This window comes from Camelus ferus, chromosome 20, assembly GCF_009834535.1.
Source record: "Camelus ferus isolate YT-003-E chromosome 20, BCGSAC_Cfer_1.0, whole genome shotgun sequence".
Lineage (NCBI taxonomy): Eukaryota > Metazoa > Chordata > Mammalia > Artiodactyla > Camelidae > Camelus > Camelus ferus.
The window spans coordinates 6646563-6666010 of NC_045715.1; the positions used below are offsets into that span (position 1 = coordinate 6646563).

General features: G+C 39.3%; 1 protein-coding gene across 1 annotated transcript in view; it reads right to left on the reverse strand.

The window, feature by feature from the left end:
- OFCC1 (orofacial cleft 1 candidate 1) overlaps positions 1–19448 on the reverse strand; it is a 247041-nt gene that overhangs the window by 201211 nt on the left and 26382 nt on the right. Inside the window, exons 6-7 of the mRNA XM_032462476.1 lie at positions 5763–5849; positions 1422–1570 (exon numbers count right to left, since the gene is read on the reverse strand). Of these exons, the coding sequence (XP_032318367.1) occupies positions 1422–1570; positions 5763–5849 (236 nt within the window). The remainder of the gene's footprint in view (positions 1–1421; positions 1571–5762; positions 5850–19448) is intronic.

A 19448-nucleotide genomic window follows, 5' to 3' on the forward strand; every position in this document is an offset into this window, starting at 1 on the left:
TGAAACACAATGTATTGTTGTTTCCCTGGATTTCCTCTGTGATTAAATTTGTTATAACTATGCACTTAATTGATTAGTTTTATTCCTGACTAGATAAGGCTCAGACCAGAGTCATTTCGTGTTTTTCCTACATGCTTTCTAACACCAATGGAATATAAAAAGTCAGCACAAATATTTCTAAAGTAGCTTTGTATACTTTGGCAACTAGACTGCCCTATGATAACAAAAAAAATAATATGTTATCATCTGCATGACCCTGGAAATGTGACCCCCTAACTGACCCAAAGAGTGTTCCGCATCCAACCACCGCTCTTTGGTTCTGTCCCTCATAATGTCCTCGTGCCCTGAGGTGCGCTGCTGTCTCAGTTACCTTGGACTCTAAATGTCAGCTGTGGTAGCACCCTTCCAAGACAGCTGCAGAACCAGCCTACCCCATGTGGACTGATTCCTGTGGAATAATAAGTGGTTTCATTAACGACCAGATCTCACAGCCTCCTACCCTCATCATGAGACCTCAGCCAAATGCAAAGTCCTCCTCCAGGTACAACTGGAAGTCCTCCGTGAGCAACCTACCCAGGGTGACTCACCTAGGCTGCTGCTCCCTGTTGTATCAGGTGTGGCACTGCTGACATCACTGTCACATCCTGCTAGCTAAGAGTGGACTCCATGAGTGATTTTCTTATCGTTTCACACTGGGCTCATGGGAATTAAGTGGTGTGGTCCAGCTAGGCTCTGTGACATACCCACCGACACCTAAACCTACACACACACACGACACACACACACACCCCTGGCCCTAGACTTGTGGGATTCTCGTATTTTGATTTGAGATAGACAAGGTGACTACATAGAAGAAGTGCTTGACCTCTCTTTGGGGAATCTGAGCGTATGATGCTGCATGACACGTAAGTCAAAGCTACAGGTACAGGAAATGGAAAAGCTATCTCTGAAGTCAATACTGCCCGTAGGCGAAAGATTCCCTTGTGTGGCACCAGTTATAACAGATAAAATGCACAAATGAAGTTCCTTAATGGTGACTTCAGAAAAATGGGATTACTCACATATTTATATGGTGCTTCTGCAAATGGGCCCAAGTAGTTTAATTTTATCCAAATAAGTTTATGCTGGTGTCAAGTTTTATTATAGATACTTCATCACATGCTAGAAATCAGCACTCTAACATGAAATTTAAAAAGATGAAGTGAAACTAAATTCTGAAAGGACTAGGATGGATATTGATAAAAAAAAAATAATGTAAGCTCTGCACGGTACAAAGTATATGAAAAATGAGGGGGAAAGACTCAGAAAGTCATGGGTCAAGCCAGAAAGGGGGGTAGACGATGCGCAGGGCTGACATTTCAACTTGCAATTTTAAAAAGCGAGATTATTTTACATTCCTTGAGACAGAGCTTCACGCTGACCTGTTCCAGCGAAGCACTTCCAGGCAGAATTACGCCTTTCCGGGCATGTCCTTCAGTCTCCTCGCCGTAAGCTGCGACGGCGTCACCGCCCACTCTGCGGAGCCCGCGCCTCCGACCGGAACCCGCCGCCCCCTCGGGGACGCGCTCACCTGCAGAACCCGAGACGCTCACATGGAGCTGCACTTGCTCTTTGCCACTTCAGTGTGACGAGTGTCGCTAAACGCGCAGTAATTTAACCATTCTTTCCTTATATGAGATCAAGTTTCATGTTTCATCATCGACTATTTAGTAAATTATTTTATGTTTAATGTGCTGAGAAATCGCTGAAGCCCAGAACAAGTTTTAAGGATTAAAAACTAAGCACACTGCCAACAACCTTTGTTCATCCTGTCACGTCCCCAAAGCGCGCAACGTACAGCTGTGCTTTAAAGATTTTTTCCCACTTACCAAATACATCCTGAAGTGTAGGCACTGCGCTCTTCTGCGCATTAATACTACGTGTTGTTTACGTCAGCATTTACCACGGACTTTCTGTTTTGCTGAAACCAGCGTGGGAGATGAATAGGTTTCAGAGAAGCCCAGAGTTCTTGGCCTCGTTTCCCAAATTAGGATCCCTGAGAACTGTTCCCAAGCTCCGCACAGAAAGAAGGACTTTATTTGTCCTGCCTTGTTTGTTTGCATAGAAATGCCAGCATTTATATAAATGCTATGTGTGTTTTACTTCTCCATTATCTGAAAACAGTATCTACAAAATGTATCTACTCATCTAGCTAGATGCATGCTGTAAATATAAAATAATCCTCTCTCTTCCAGTCTCTAAAAAGAAAAATACTGGAAGGTAAAATATGGAATTTTCCATGCCTCCAATGTTAGAGTTTTTAACAAGAACCTTGACACCTTTAACCAATGGAAGAGAGCTTTTTTCAGAGGGAAATGAGGTAGGGTATTGGAAAGGTCCTGACTACCCTATAAACTCCGTAAAACTTTTGTGAGCTCATAAATGATGCTGGAAGTCCTCTCAGGTGCTACCTGTAAGAGCTACCTGTGCAGCTTGGTGGTTTCAAGGAAAACAAGCAGCAAAGAGTCATCAGAAGGGAAGGGACATGTTAGGTATAAAAGTGCATTAGTCAATGTCTAGCACCCAAAAAAGGTATTCAATATATATTTGCTGACTCAGATATTATACTACAAATATAGAGGCCTGACTGATTTAAATACAATCATTTGTGATGCCTAATTGTATGTGTCAGCTTGGCTAGGCAACGGTGCCCAGTCATTTGGTTAAGAACCATCTAGATGTTGCCATGAAAGTGACATTGTGATTAACATTTAAATCAGTAGACGTTAAGTAAAGCAGATTACTCTTCATAACGCGGGTGGGCCTCATCCAATCCGTTGAAAACCTTAAGAGTAAAGACTAAGATTTCACCAGATAGAAGGAATTTGGTGTCAAGACTGTAATGTAGAAAATCTGGCCTGAAGTTTTGGCCTGCTGGCCTGCCCTGTGGACTTCAGTCTCAAGAATGCAGCATTACTCTTACCTGAGTTTCCATCACGCTGTCCTGCAGAAGTCACACTCAAGACTGTAATTTCAACTCCTGCCCGAATTTCAAATCAGCTCTTACCCGAATCACTAGCCTGCCAGTCTGCCCTAAGGATTTCAGAGTTGCCAGCTTCCACAAACATGGGAACCAAATTCATAAAATGAATCTCTCTCTTTCTGTTGGTTCTATTGAACTCTGCTTCTCTGGAGAATCCTGACTAATATATCCTTTGAATTAGAACCTCTCAAAATGAGGGATCGAACTGGCTTGAAAAACAAATTTGCTTGGTTCACAAAGTCAAAAGGGAAGAAAAGGTTGGCTACACAAACTAAGAGCAAAAGAGTCAAGTGGGGGGATGAATCTAGGTGGATTAAAGGGTGCTATTCTGTAAATGGGGATCAAAAATGGAATCTAAACTTGAGGGCTGTTAAGAGGTTTCAATAAATTAACGTTTACTTTGTTTAGAACTGTGCTTAGGACTGTGTCAGGCACCGAGTAAACACTCAATAAACATTTAGCTATTATTAATATTTTTATCATCATCATCAATCATCATCATTATTCTATGTATGTGCTATGCCTGCTCATGGAATAATTAGTAATTTAATCCCCATAACTACTCCATTGTGTCAGGTATTATATGTCCATTTGGCAGAAATGGCAAAGAAAGCTTAAGAAAGGGGCCCAAGGTCACACAGCAAATGGTGAAACCTAAGCATAAATTCAACAGAAATAATAATTGTAACTATTAGAAGACTTAACTATAATCAGCCCGTTCTAATCACAAGTACTGTAAAGAGTTATTTTAGTAAGTGAGAAAAAGTGATTGAGAACAACTGAACACATACTGAAAGAAAAAATCTTAACAGAATTATTCCCCATGGACTTGAATATATGTGTATACATCAACCTACATTTGATGCTTAATAGTGAAAAAAAATTAAATGGGGGTGGTAGATTATTTACACTGAAAAAGAGTCATAAATTCTACTAAACATTGAAAGTCATCTAACCTATGCTACTGTCCTTTCTATGGTGATGTCCAGGAAGCTCAAAGTAAGAGTAGACGCTTAACTACAGCTATAATGTTGCTCTGTGTTTTTCTCTACTTTTACTTCTTCCTTTTGTAGGTGTTCTCAAATCCCCCTGGCATCTTTATTTGAACTTGGCTTTGACCATATACATTTATGTTTCTATTATAAGCTGTCTCAAATTATTTGGGAAGCAAGTAGGATATAAATTATAAGTAAAAATTAAAAAAAGAAAAGAAAACAAAGCTGAATCAAAGTGAAGACAGATGGGGCAAGCAAGCCTGTGGTGTGTCCCTCAAATCCTGCCGCACTGAACGCTGTGAACCCCACCTTTGCTCAGGCTGGGTCTGCTCAGGGCCCATCCCAGCAACACTTAGGTCTCTGCATGGTCTTCAGCCCTGGGCCTGAGAGAATGTGGAGGGACATCTTGTGCTAATTAGCACTGTCTGTTCCTCTAAGTGGGGTAACTTGTATACCCAGCAAAAAGAAAAAGATGACATCATTTATTTGGGGCTTAACACTTGATTGTGGGCAGATGTAGAGAGAGCTGCCTGCTCTATAATGTGGACCCCTAAGTTAACCAGAGGATCTGGGCAATAATTGCTGACCAGGGAAGGGTGACCAACAGGATTTTGTTTCATGAAACTTGCCTGTCCGTGGTTACAGCCATTCTTCATTCATTCAACAAATCTTATTAAGTCACCTTTCCTGAATGAAGGAGTCCCTGCATTATAAAAACTCCACCAAGTATAACTATGTATCATGCTCTCCAAGAAATTAAAATAATCTTCAACTGGTAATTCAATCAGTACTCCTCTCCAGAATTCACTGGGATTGTTTCTCATTCCCTGGAGTGTTTTGGGGTAAATAAAGGTTGAGATTTTCCAATTTCCAATTCATTCCAATTTTGAGCTACTGGTGAAAACTCGTCCTGAGAATAAGTCCTTCCCTTATTTTGCACATTTGTCTCTTGATGATATCCGTGAATTCTTCATCATTTAAAAATATATTTAGTTTACTGAAAATTGTCTTTTAAAATAATCTTGGCACCATGCCTGAACCCTTTTATTTGTGAGGCTTTAACCCAGACTTTCATTAAAAAGTGCAGATCCAATGACTGAAGCCCAGTGGTGGAATACAATCTTCTGGATGGCAAATGACTCTAAGTAACATTTGTCACTGTCATTATCTCCATAACCTTTGCAAACCCTAGAGTGCTTTGTAAACTACCAAATATGCACAGCGGCAGGCACATAAGGAGTAATTTTAAATTGTTATTTTACAGTCACAATTAGAATCAAGATTAAAGACGAGGACATTATCACAACACTGCACCTTTGTGGTTCAAAACTTAGATGGTGGTTCCACACTGTCAATAAAAGAAATTCAATAGTCACTGTGTACAGAAATCTCACATGCTAGATGAATTTTATTGAAGAACGCTCATTTTGAACTTGAAGAGCTGAGATGGCGTTTGTAAAGTGATAATGCTCCTCATATGCATAACATGGGCCTCGTAATGGCCCAAAACTGCTTACAGCAGCATCAAAGGAAAGCACGCTCCCGCTTCCTCGCTCTGGCCGGCTTGCCGTCCTTGATCAAAAACTACCTTTGCTGCCCATCCTGTCGTTAGCGGTTAAAACTTACCATTTAAATTGTAAGCTGCAAAATCTAAATGGAACTGCATGTGTGATCTTTGTCACCTCATTTTCATGAATGGAAAAGAATATTCTGACACAAAAATTACATACTTAATTCCAGCTCACCCTCTCCGCTGACCTCCATCCCACACTGCCTTGGGTTTATTTCCTCATCCATCAGTGGGTCAAAGTAATTTCTGCTGTATTCATTTCCTGTGGAAAGTACATGAAGTAAGGGTCAGTGATTATTAGAAGCACATGAACCAAAATGTTAATTTTGAAATCGACACCAGCACAGAAGGGCCATTTTAGCTACTTTATAATCTTAATTTTTTTTACAAGTCTTCCAGGCTTCCCTTTTTTGTAATTATCGTCTTGCGAAAGGTCACTAAAGGTAATTCAAGAATCAAGTTCATGCTATCTGTTGCTAAAAAATTAATGAGAAAATTTTCAAATGGGGACTTCACAATAATAATTTAAAAATGTAATCAAAATTATTTTTAGGACATACTCAAGGAATGGACATCATTGGATTATAATGATGTTTAGAGTTCCCTGATGACTCTATTTACGCACTTGTGTATAACTCACTAAGTATATCATGTCATCGTGTCCAGAATTCTGTAGTCAACTCAATAACATCTTTTGGGGGGGGAGCAATTAGGCTTATTATTAATTAATTTATTTTTAATGGAGGTACTGGGGATTGAACCCAGGACCTTGTGCATGCTAAGCATGCAATCTACCACTTGAGCTATGCCCTCCCCCCTTAATAATATCTTAATTATGAGAATCTATAGCAAAATTTCCATGTTGATAGCTGAGTAGAAAGAAAAAAAGAGGGAGGGGAGAGGGTGAGAGGAAAGAAGGAAGGAAGGAAACAAGGAAACAAGGAAGGAAGGAAGGAAGGAAGGAAGGAAGGAAAGAAGGAAGGAAGGAAGGAAAGAAGGAAGGAAGGAAGGAAGGAAGGAAGGAAGGAAGGAAGGAAGGAAGGAAGGAAAGTGAGAAGGGTCTGTTCACAGGTCTCTTTGGTTATGTCAACTGAAGTAACATGAGGGAAGGTACAGATGATTTAGCCAGAAATTTTACTCAAGACACATCAACAACCTCAACAACACAAACCAAAAATTCTCACTTCGCATTTCCCGTTTTTGTCCTTATGTTGGTAACCAAACTGTAGCATCAAATATGACTTTATAATAGAGAAAAAGGTCTGTCATCAATTTTCCAAATCTAGTTTCATACTTCGTGCAGACTGAAATATGTATGTCTGTTGCCAGTAATCTGCATTTAGTAAAACGTAACCTACTCTGACGATAACTCCAACACTGCAAAAGCAATAATGCTTGGTCGACTGCAAACAACATTAACTTTGCAAGTATTGCTCACAGGGAAAGGTTAATGCGTACCAAGAATACTGTTGATACTCCATAATATATTTGTTTTAGGATCAAAAATAATCCAAAGAGCAGCTCTTTTCCCAAGACCAAATATAATTTTGATATGAACCTAGGCTTAATTTGTTTTTCTGGACTGGCACATATTTGCCATCAATCTCTGTTCTATCACCGTAGTAAGTACAAGAACTGAAAATCTACTTTAACTTGAGGTCTCAGTAAAGAAAAACTAAGTGAGTTTCATTTTTGTTACTTTATCTGTCAACAGCTTCTAGGCTGGTGTGAATCTCGGCAGTATGCAAGCAGAGTCTTGTGCGCTGTACTGCAGTGACACACCTGTTCCGCCCCCGTCACTGTACGGTGTTTTTCTCCCCTTTAACACAAAGCACTGTGACGCTCTAAGCACACTCTTCCACATGCTGGCAAGATAATTCACCTCTATTAGAGAAAAATGGTGGTGTATTCCTTATAGTAGTTGCATGGCAGCATGAGTCAACTGCTGCTACCTGGAAACTCCCCCAATCTAACTCAAAACTCCAATTCCTTGTCTACTGAAGTGACTCATTAATAAATAACACCAGGTTAGTCAGGTCCTTGGAGAATGAATCAAAGTGAAGTCACTTTTCTAAAAGTCTGGGGAAGTTTATTTGGTTTGTAGGTTCTCAAACCATTTTCATCCCTGTTGTCAGCTGAGAAATTAGGGTCTTGCCCAGCTGAGCAGGAAGGAGGCCCGCACACTGGGCGCCTTCCAGAGCCTGTCTCACTCGGGGCTCGATGCTTCCCCACTCAGCTGGAAGATGGGCCCCTTAAAGGTCTATGGATGGTTTCAGAATCTATGCAAATTGCTCCTGCCACATTCAGTATGGGTTGAGGCACACATGCAAGTCATAAATGCCACCACCGGGGTGATGTATTTCGTACTTCACATTCCAGGATACAGCAAATAGCATTTTATGAGCAAAGAATTATGAGGAGTCTTGAGCAAAGAGGCAATCCACTGATTCCGTTTAAACCTCCTCAAATTCTGTATTTTATTACATTATCTGTTTGTATGACCTCTGTAACATTACACTTGCTATTGTCTGTCTCCTGCACTAAAATATAAGCTCCATGAGGGTGAAACATAATCTCTTTGTTTACTGAAGCCCCCTCAGTGCCTAGAATTGTGCTTGGCCCTCAGAGGTACTCATAATACCATCTGAATTCATCTGCTAAATAAACCTTTGTTTAGAGACCTTCTGTAGTAACAAAATTCTCCCACCAGGGAGACGTTCTTTCTTGATTAAAAATGAGCCAAGAGTTATCACCTTTTTATCACGTTTTATTCCTCTCTTCGTTTCTGTTCCCCATCCCCTCTCTTCTTTCCTTCAAGACCCTCTTTCTTTTGCTTTTTAATTGAGTCCTTCTAGGAACCAAACACTATGCCTGGATTTTCAGAATGAATAGAAAGTGGTGGCTCTGCCTTCAGAGCACAGGGCACTGAGAGCACAGGGAAGCTAAACGTAGTCAGTCTGGCATGATTTAATATTGTGGTGAAGGACAGAGTTCTGTTTGAGTGAACAGCAGGAGCATCCAGCCCACTCTGGGGACGTCCAGGACTTCCTGCAGAAATTACTACCTGAAGTAAGTTTGAAGTGTGATTAGGAATTAGCCGTATCAAAAATACAAGGGAAAGGAATTTTTATTGGAAGGAGAAGTTTAGGCAAAGGAAAAATGACACAAGGGCATAAAGACACGGGCGGCATGTTCTGTGTTAGTGGATGTTCCCCAGTTGTTCTCTGCCTCCCGAAGTTACAATATAGTAAAGTAAGTAATGGAATCCCAACGCCCTCACTAGTCCCAGCAGTGAGTTTTTAACTAATGTTTTTGCTCAAATTATGATTAAGTTGTACAGTGTCCATTTATGCTGATATGACGTTTCACATTCATTCAATTATTTAAGCAATATTTACTGAGTGCTTATTATGTGAATCTGTCAGTAAAACAAAACATTCAAAAATCTCTCCCCTCACAGAGCTTACATTCTGTGAGTGGAAGAATAGAAGCAAACAAATATGCGTATTTTATAGTTTGCTGCATGGTGATAAGTGACACGAGGGAGAAACAGCCAAATAAGGACGGTCTGGCAGCCCAGGGAGGGGTGGGGGTTGCACCACTTGCCTGTACCTTTGTTTTAAACTAAGAATGACCTTCAGGATTAATTGTTCTCAAGACTACTGAGATAGTGAAGCAATAAAAAAAAAATTGTAATTTATTATTTATAACTTACTACTATTTTGCCAATTTCTTTTATAACATAAACCAGCCAATGACTCAAATATGAACCTGTTACTAAATAGTAAAATAATTCTTCCTTTCTATTGTTTTATCTTGCCCTGATAGGCCAATAACCTAAATACAGTAGGCAGAGTTCAACAGGGTAAAGCACATGGAAACTACTATAAATTTGGAAACAAAAGACTTCATGTTAACACTAGCTCCTTTGCTGGTGTTTCATTGGATAGTGTCAGGATTTAATAAAGTGAGATAGTTTTAGGAGAGGGTATGTATTACCAGAAGGTAGGCTGCTAATAGAATAAATTCCTAAAAGTGTCCCAATCATTCAGAATATGCTTTTGGATATGTCTATAATCATCTCACAGGGAAATCAGCAGACCCACTGAGAAATTCAAAGTAGGGCACTTAGCAATATACATACAGTAGGTTTGAATATGAGTGATATTTAACTGTTTGTTACATCGAGATGAATAATCTGACAACTGCACATGCACACATATATACGGCTCTACACGGAAGTAATCAGGTGTGATACATAAACCAGTCACTCAGTAACCTGGTCTTGTCTATGCTCTCAATACTCTTTGTTTCCAACTTCCTGGAATGAGCCGCTCAGTGTTTAGAATCAGCCTCAGTTAGTGCACTTCTTGGGCTGTTTTCGCTGAACTGGGGGGGGAAGAGGCACCCACTCTGCCCGTCCACACATATCAGGTTTTCCTATCCTTTGACTCAGAGCAGCACGGACTGTAATCAGGGCTTTTACTTAAATTACACTGCGCGTGAACTTTGGTCAGGAAATTCTCCAGTGTGCACCCATGCAGTTCCTCGGGGGCTATAAGAGCGAGAATGAAATTGCCCACCAGAGGAAGGTTAGTGTGAATCATGAAAGCGTCTTGACTCAACGAGGCAACCACTTCCTTTCAAGTCAGCCCCATTAGCTCCGGAGGGAGGGGATCTGAATGCATCTATCCACTTCTCAGGAGGTTTTCTGGCTCCATTCTTGTCCTTTTCCTGTGAATCCACCTGCTTCAGCTCAGCTTTTTATTACCAATCATCACGTTTTCTATAATGGACTATAAGTTAAATAAACACAAGGCCTTCACAGAAGCTAATAACTAAATAACTAAATAACTAAAGCTACATTCTATGATTACAGCCGTGCATCAAAATTTTACAAACTAGGATATTCTCCTGAACATTATTCCTTTAAAAGGCACGAAGCCTAGATATGTATAATTAAATTAAAATTTATAAATAAATTTGGGAAAACTTTATGTTTTCCCCACTTTGAAAATCTAATACAAAGATTTCAGGTTTAAATGTTCACAAGGTCAGGCAGTTTATATATATGTATGAAACATCAATGTGGAAATCAGGAGGTTGGAATAAAATGCAGGTTAGTGGGAACTATGTCAAACGCAAACATGCTGTAGCTTACTAAATCCACTCAAATACTATTTTTATAGGACCGATTTACAAACTTTTTAAGTTAATTGCAACTAAAGATACAGGATGCTTTTTAACACGATAAAGAATAATTATCTTAAACCAAAGTCTTCTTTATACTAAGCAGAAAAACAAAACTACAGCAAAACCCAAACAAACCAAAAAAACACTAATGATGAAAACTCAAACTATGACTCGATGTCCACGATCAATGTTACTGTCCAATATTCTTCTAGAAATCTCAGCCAAAGCAGATAGGACAAAAATAAGGAGTAACATGAGCTGAAATTATTGAAAATAGTTCTATTTTGTGTGAATATTATTTGAAGACAATGTTTCCATACCATGAAAATTTAAGAGACTTGACTGAAAATCTCTTAGAACAAAGACAATATTATTTGAATAATACTTTGAAAAACAACCAGATAATCATTAAAAAGCATTCATCTTTCTAAATACCAACAATAGCCACTTAGGAGATACAATGAGTAAAGAGAAAACCAACACCCACAATAAAGCAGCAGAAATGTCTCAGAATTAATTTAGTGCTATTAGATTTTCATAGGAATCCCTAGATGGTCATCCAGAGTATTCACCTTACTCGGAAACTCAGACAGAAAGGCATGAGTTTTTAACAACAGAGTTAAAAACAGAAAATTTGGTAACACTTCCCTTTCCTTTTTTATAGAAAGGCTAACCTGTGAAAACTGGTCCACTGCTCACATTATATTCAAAAGTTGGTGCCCTGTTGGACAAATTAGCTTTCTCCATTGCTTATTCTTACTTCCTTTCCAAATCTTGTGGGTATTTGAGATATCAGTGATTTGAAAATCTAAATAGGGTAATAGTTGAAGTTTGCTAACAAGTACTAATTAATTGAGCCATATTCTTTCTTCCCCTAAGGCCCTCCCTCATGGTAAATTACGAGGCATTTTAACGTTCAAACCATTAGAGAGCTATTGCGTGCATAATTGCTGCAGGGCTTATCCGACAGGACCCCACGGCATTAATGCATCACGTGCTCCTCTGGACCTGGAATCCTCCGAGTTAAAGCGGGTCCCCAAATACCTAACTTCTAAACAGGAAGATCTTTCCATTACTTAAGTAATAATGATAATTCAAAGGTTAAGTATAAATATATTGTTTTTTTACACATATTTAAAAGTCCTACAAAAGTAATACCAAAATAAGGGCTTTTTTTCTTTTTAGTTGAAGCCTGGCAGCGTTATCCTACACGTAAGTGAGTTTATGTATACAGCTTAGAGTATTGCCTTTCAAATTAGGAAGGCCCTGCTATTAGACCACAGTCACCCCTCTAATATTTCTGGTTGTGCCTTCATTCATTTAGTAACTGTGTCTTCCTCATGGATCTACAATTACTCGTATTCATGTGTTGTATTTCAAGGTTCATTCAAGTACTAGTGTTTTCATCACTGTAGCACACTTCCACGTGAAAGCAATCAATATAATGGATTATTAGATTTAGTTTAAACAATCTTAATTAATAATACTTGCTCTTAAAAATCTGGTAATTTATCGACAACTAAACTCTATGTCTTACAGCAAAGGGTTCAGGTCTTCCCATGGGTCTTTTTTTTATAAGGCTTTTGGTCAATCTGATGAAGGCTAAGGAAAATCTTATTTTCTATTAAATCTCTTTAATAGAAAACAAAAAGTATCTGAAAGAGACTCTAAATGGAATTATTTGGAGATTAAGGACTAACTTACGCTAAAAAGATACAACACTAAGGTTATGAAACACTTTTCTAGTAAAATTGTTCCTAAAATGGAAATGCAACTGTTGCAACTCGAGTCAACATGGTGGCCTCTTGAAGTCTGAAGTTTATGTGGAATTTCATTGATACAGTGCAATTTTATTTTCTGGAAGCAAAAAACCAATCTTTTTAAAAATTTCACCAAATACTTAAGAGGTAAAGGTAAACAAGTTAGTAGCCTGCCCAGCTGCTAAGAGACTGCATCTTAGCTGCATCACTAATGTGTCAGAAAATAAGTTTTTCCCTCAGTTCTTTTACCGTGCCGCTGTTTATAGAAGACTCATTGCACTTCTACAACATCAGCTATACGATCTCTCATTTAGCCTTTCTGTGATTCTAATATTCTCAACCATACTTTTTACCATTATACAGATTCCCATGCTCACATTTTTATTTTAAAGGTACATAAATTTCACTGGCTTATAAATAAATCCAGTGATTTAAATGTCTATCATCAATGAACTGGAGTAACAAAGTATTATCTCTGAATGTTAAAATAATTCTTATAAAAATTCTTTGTCCAATCAACTACTTACGACATATTTTGGTAACTATTATTTTATAAAGCCTTACATTGGGGGCTTCATTAACATCAACTTGAAGAGAAGACAGAAAAATAGCTGTGCTTAACAGTTGGTACACTGTTGTCAATGATTTTAATTTTAGCACCAACCAAAATAGGAAGAGATTCCGTAAGTAGACATTCTGCTGATTTCCTGGGCAAATCTGTATGACTACCTGGAGGTGGGCAGTTCCTTCTGAAAGGAAAATTAATAAAATTTTTCTTATTTTGTTGAAATTCCCGAAACTCAAACATTTGATTAAAGTGCTCCTTCCCCAACTGGACAAACATTGTTCTAGAACTCTGATACTCCATTTAGAAAAAAAAAAGGGGGGGGGGAAGGGGTCAGGAAAGTAAATTTAAATTGATTCGATTCATATAAACTGACCAAATATTTTACGCACCTTATATCTACATAAAATATTTCTTTATTTCCTTAGGATGGATGCTTTCCTGAGTGTTTATTTTTAGGCTTCCAAGTCAATGAAAGAGATTCAAATCACTTAGGAGCCAAATAGTATCTTAAGACACACATCTAGGTCAGTTCAATAAACCTAAAGCAAATGATTTTTCTATATATATTTTTTGTTAATAATATTTGAAATGTCTCAAAGCAAAAAATATTTTTAAATGCATTATAAATTTCATATAACATCTTTTTTTCCATCTTAAGGGGAAAACAGCTATAAATGAGAACAATGTAAACAGTTCTACACAATATCACTTCTGAAATAATCTAGGCTACATGCACTAGGGGAAAAAACAATTCTCATCACATATTTGCTCTGACAAGTTGAATTATGCACTTAACACATAACTTACATGTTATTTTTTATTACAAATTTTTATGCAATGTGTGTTTTTAATGGCATACCAATCTGAAGATACATTTAAGGTCACAATTATAATACTAATTAAGGATTTCTCTAGCTCAGACATAACTATTATGATCCCCTACACTTAATTCAAACTACCCCTCATTTCTTTGGAAAGAATCCAAGGTCTTCAATCATATTCGCTAAAACTCGTTACTCTCAGCTTCTTTGGAACATCTGCCGTTTTCTTTCTCTACTTTTCCCTTTGCCGCCTGCTGTCATGTTTTCTGTGCTCGCGAAGGTGCTCTTCAAACCACATCCATCATGAAATCAGTGGTGGCACCTCCACCCCACAAACCACAGGGAAATCACTTCCTGTCAATTCCAGAGCTGCTGCTGGGCCCCCTCAAGGGACCACTGTCACTCCCTATACTGATTCCTGCTGGTCCCCATTATAGGCCACGCCATGTTCTCTCCAGCATCTCCTCTGGTTCTGATCAAACTTGAACTCATGCCTCTGTCTATCCCATGCGCCACTGGCAATGCCAGCTGGAGGGACACGTATCATCTCTACCCACATGGGACCCCTCCACATTACCCAGGTCAGCAGGTAGAGCCACTGAGGTTCCCAAAGGACAGAGATCCCAGCTTTTATTCCAAGCCCCTCTCCCGAAACCCAGGAATAATTGCCTGAGGATTGGACCATGGGACAACACAAGTGGCAAACGCTACTCTGTAATCAAAGCTACTTCTCTGGCCCTGAGATGTTGGCGTGAGATCAAGACTGTATACCAGTTTCTTTCCTTAGAATTAGTCCTTTCTCAGGAGACTTCTTAGTCTTTTTTTTTTTTTTAATGGAAATGCAACAAATGAACCAGTCAAATGGCAGATAAAGAGAGCTTCGTGAAGTTTGAAGTTAATGTGGAATTTCATTGATATAGTGCATGTTCTTATTCTGATGGCCAGAAAGTATTTTTCAAATGTCACCCAATATTTAAAGGGAACTAGGTTTTAAAAAAAGGCAATTTCTGTTCAACTGCTAGAATACTGACATCACTGAAGCATCAGAAAGTCTAAATTTTTATGTTTTTTCACTAAAAAGTTGTATTCATTTTAGGCCACATTAAACCAAAAATTCTCAGACATGCTCAGCACTTGGCTGAACATAGTTTAATCAACTAAACCAGGGTTCCCGTTATGCTCATATGGTACACACACACACACACACACACTTTTCCTGATTTACCCATACTTCTAAAGTCACTCAATCTGAGAAATGCTATTTAAGAAATTGATGTAAAAATCTTGCATGAGAAAATATTGCTTTTTTGAGAGGACCAGTTAATCTGGATTAATCAACTAAAACATCAACTGCTGATGTGGTTCCTTTGCTGATGTAATAGTTTCACGACCCAGAGGGTGTCCATGCCTGCTGTGCACACTCTGGCATCTCCCATATCTAACATAGTGCTTGGCAAATAGATGTCCCATCAGTATGCTTTTTAGTAAATGAGAAAGAGGAAACTGAGAAATACATATTTTGGTGTTACACACGTAACTCTTAAGCAAAATACTGCATAAATTCTTTTATAACCAGTGAATCACTCATAGACCCCTCCCATTTTTAAACTGCACTGATACTGTGAACAACAGGATGTCATGAGGAAATAGTCCAAGACTGTAGGAAGTGTCAGGGACAGTTACCGGGTGTTTGGTTGATTTGTTTTGCTGTCTTGCATTCATTTCCCCTCCTTAACAGCATCACAGTTTCCTAGTTCCCAGTGTGGATAGTCTTCATGGTTCAGTGACTCCAGATTCCTGTTGTCAATGATAGAAGCCAGGAAGGGCTGACAGAACCTACTTCCGTTGCCTGTGACAAAGCCAGGAGGCCGGCAAGTGACCTGAGCACAGTCAGTCAAATGCTCTCCCCTAGGACTTGGGGTGAGTGGAGCGAGGATGGAAAGAACACTTGCAATGACCTCAGTGAAAGTCAGAGACTAAAAGGAAAGAACCTTCCAAGTGCAACTGAATCCCTCCCCAGCATCTGAACTGCTTACTCTGCACTGTCCATCATCATTTCTCATTTCTTCGTACCTAAAGCCTCTTCGAGGCTCCTTCTCACATCCGTCCCACATTTCATTTCACTGTGATTTGGAATTCAGTCATTCAGTACTTTCTAGTGCCACCATGTTATATATTCAGATTATTAAATACGCCCTTTCGACTTACCCAGCCCTCAAGCCCTGGTTATGTTTGGCACCTAAGCCAATTCCTTTGCCTTTTGAAATTCTAAGCAGTTGTGGGTGTCTGCCATTCTCCCTTTTTTCTAGAAATTTACAAAACAGGGGGTTGAATGCTTTTGCTAACTGTCTGCCTACAAATTAAAGGCAAGAGGAATGGAAAGAAGAGACCAGAAGACTTTCTTTAGAAGTGAGGAGCAGACGCAGGGCAGGTGGGAGGAGGCCTGGCAGCAGCAGGAGCGACTGAGAGGTTTGTTATGTTTTTTCTCGTTCACACCTTGTAAAAATGACGGACGCCGACTTACAGTGTCAGCTCTACGGCACACTGTCGTCTTCCCTGGAGAACCTCAGACAGATAAGCTTCTAAGGATGCTTTAACGCCAGAGTGTTCAGGGAGGATTTGAGGGTATCCCCCAAGCGATCTTAAAATCAGACCACTCAGTGATTCCTTATTTTGCCTGTTCCTAAAGATCAGTGTGTATTTACCTCAATCACTTTTCTTCTGTATTAAAGGCACTCAGTCCGTCATAAGTTTGAAGTCTTTTTAATCCAAAGTTTGTTTTCAGAAAATTCCTCTCCTGGACATTTCCCTCATAATTTAAATCACTGTCTATCCAACAATTGTGCATTTCTATGAAATAATTTGGCTAAAGTAGTATTAGAATTCTGCCATTACTTACTAATGCTTTTTGTTTTTTAAGAAAAAAGCATCTAAAAGGTGGAAAAGTATTTGCCATTTACTTATAGGATGATAATCTGTGCTCATTGTAATAATACTGTGGAGAAAATACGCAGTTACTCTATTTTACTTAAGTAATCACACTGGCAGATGATATAAATGTTCTTTTTTTTATTGTATTAACAAGAAACACTGTTCTATAATACGTAGCAGTTTCTAAATTCAAATAGTTCAGATAGTCTTCCTTGTTCACAGACCATAAAATTGCACATCTCATTTGCAATTGAATTTTTTTCAAGGCTCTCCCAAAGGCAGGGGAGCAGGATGGGTTTGGGTAGAGATGCATCAAAAAAATTTTAATGTTGATTATGTTCCAGAATGGAGGTGGTATAACCCCTACCTATGTCCACATCTGGCTGGTTTTATCAGGATAATAAATAATTCCTGGCTTTTCCATCTATAGCTGATTTGTTTTGTTCCTTCCACTGTGATCTACCTTTGAATTATAAAATGTTCTCTCTCCCCATTTACTAATTCCTGGTTCATAAGAGAATTTATTCAATCTATCTCCAGAAACACCCTTTATCTCCAGACTTTTTATATCATGGAAATGATGTGAGAAATGACAAGTACAATTGATACAGTACTGGAAGTATTATATTGTGGGTCAGTATTGGTTACACAGTGGGTTTTTTTTTTACTTTTGTTTATTCTTAATTTTATTTTTTTAAACTTTTTAGGGGGGAGTAATTAGGCTTATTTATTTTTTAATCGAGGTACTGGAGATTGAAACTAGGACCTTGTGCATGCTAAGCATGCACTCTACCATGGGGCTATACCCTCCTCCCAGGTTACACTGCATTCTGTAGGCTGGGAAGTGATGGTTCTCTAAGAGTTCTTCAAATTCTACCATGCAAACTAGAGTGGCTCAACTTCCAGGTCTAATTAGCAATAATCACATTGCTCAATACCAGAGTCACCAGCCACATATGCCTGTAGCGCACTTGAAATGAGACTACCTCCCGTTAAGATCTGCCCTAAATGTAAATGCACACAGATTTCAAAGACTTCATACCGAAAAAAGTACGTACCACTTCAAATTTTTACATCGACTGTAAGTTGACATAATAGTTGTAGATACAGGTCTAAATAAAATGTACTATTCAAATTAATTCACTTCTTTTTAATGTGATCAATGCGTGCTATTAGAAAATTTAAAACCGCACCCATGGCTCACACTGTATTTCTACGGGGTAGCACCTGTCCAACACCTACCTCAGATGTCGCCCTTTCGCAGACCTCACTCCACCCTTTCTCAACCAACACCTGCTCTTCCACACATGTAATTGTTCTCTGTGACTCATTTTATTGCGCTTCTAACAGTTAAGCCATCACGTGGTAGTCCACTTCCAAATGCCCATTTAAAAACTTAAAGTTCGAGGTTTTCTCACAGGCCTCCTAGTCTCTTGGACCCACAGGGAATAAAAACACCTCTGTTGAATAGATATTTGCAAAGAAGGTCTGCCCCAGGCTGCACCTGGGCGAAAGCGACACGTCTTCCTCCTCAGGGACCAAAAGCGAAATATCCTAGCTCAATAAGAAAGACTAATTTCCCACCTATGGAACCAAAGATTTAAAAAATATTCTTGGGCAGGTGACCCGAGAAGTTTATCTTCAGAGCCCGGAGTTGAACAAGAAGCCAGATAAAGTTTCCCTTCCTCTTCCAGAGCGTTCACCGCCCTTGCCAGCATCTTCTTTGCCGGACTAGGGGATTGCTGATCTTGAATGTCTGGCCCAGCTCCACAGTCTGCCTTCTGAATTTGCCACTAGGCTCTCTGGACATTACCTTGATATTCCGTCACAACGCCCTCCCTAAAACCAGCGACATCTCCCACAAAAAAGAGAGAAGCTACATAGGAGAGGGTGAGATACATTAACCGCAGAGTCAGACAAGTCTTGGTTTAAGTCCCTTATTCTACCGTGTATTCCCTTTCTAAGTTACCACCTTGATTTCCTCATCTATCAAATGAGGAGAAACATAAAATACACCTGGTGTAGATTCTGCTAGCTGACTCCTTCTAGAACCTTGCAACTGCAACTTGAAATGTGACTCCGAGGTAACAACATTTCCCAGCCTCTCTTGCAGCTGGATGGGGTCAGGTGACTCATTTCCAGACAGAGGGATAGAAACAGAAATGCTACATGTAACTACCTGTGTGTGGCCTTCTTGTTCCCTCCCAGAGCTTGGAGCCTGGAGCCCCAGTCTAGTCATCCTGGACCACGAGGATGACAACAACAGTTCAGGGATTAACAGAAAGGTACGGGAGCGCGTCTAAGCCTATGTTATTGTGGCCCTTACGCATTAGCCGAATATGTACCCTAATATGCCACTCTAAGAAAGTATGAAATTTAGAAAGATCGTGTACGTCAGATGCTCAATATAGAGGCTAATAAATAGTAAGCATTCAAGAGTGGCAACTGTTATTATTACTGGTAGCCCTATATCCTGACACTTTGTTCAAATTTAGAGGAAAACACACACACACACACACACACACACACACACGCACAGAATAAGGCAAGCTCAGTCCACTGATTTGAACACGCATGATCCGATGTGG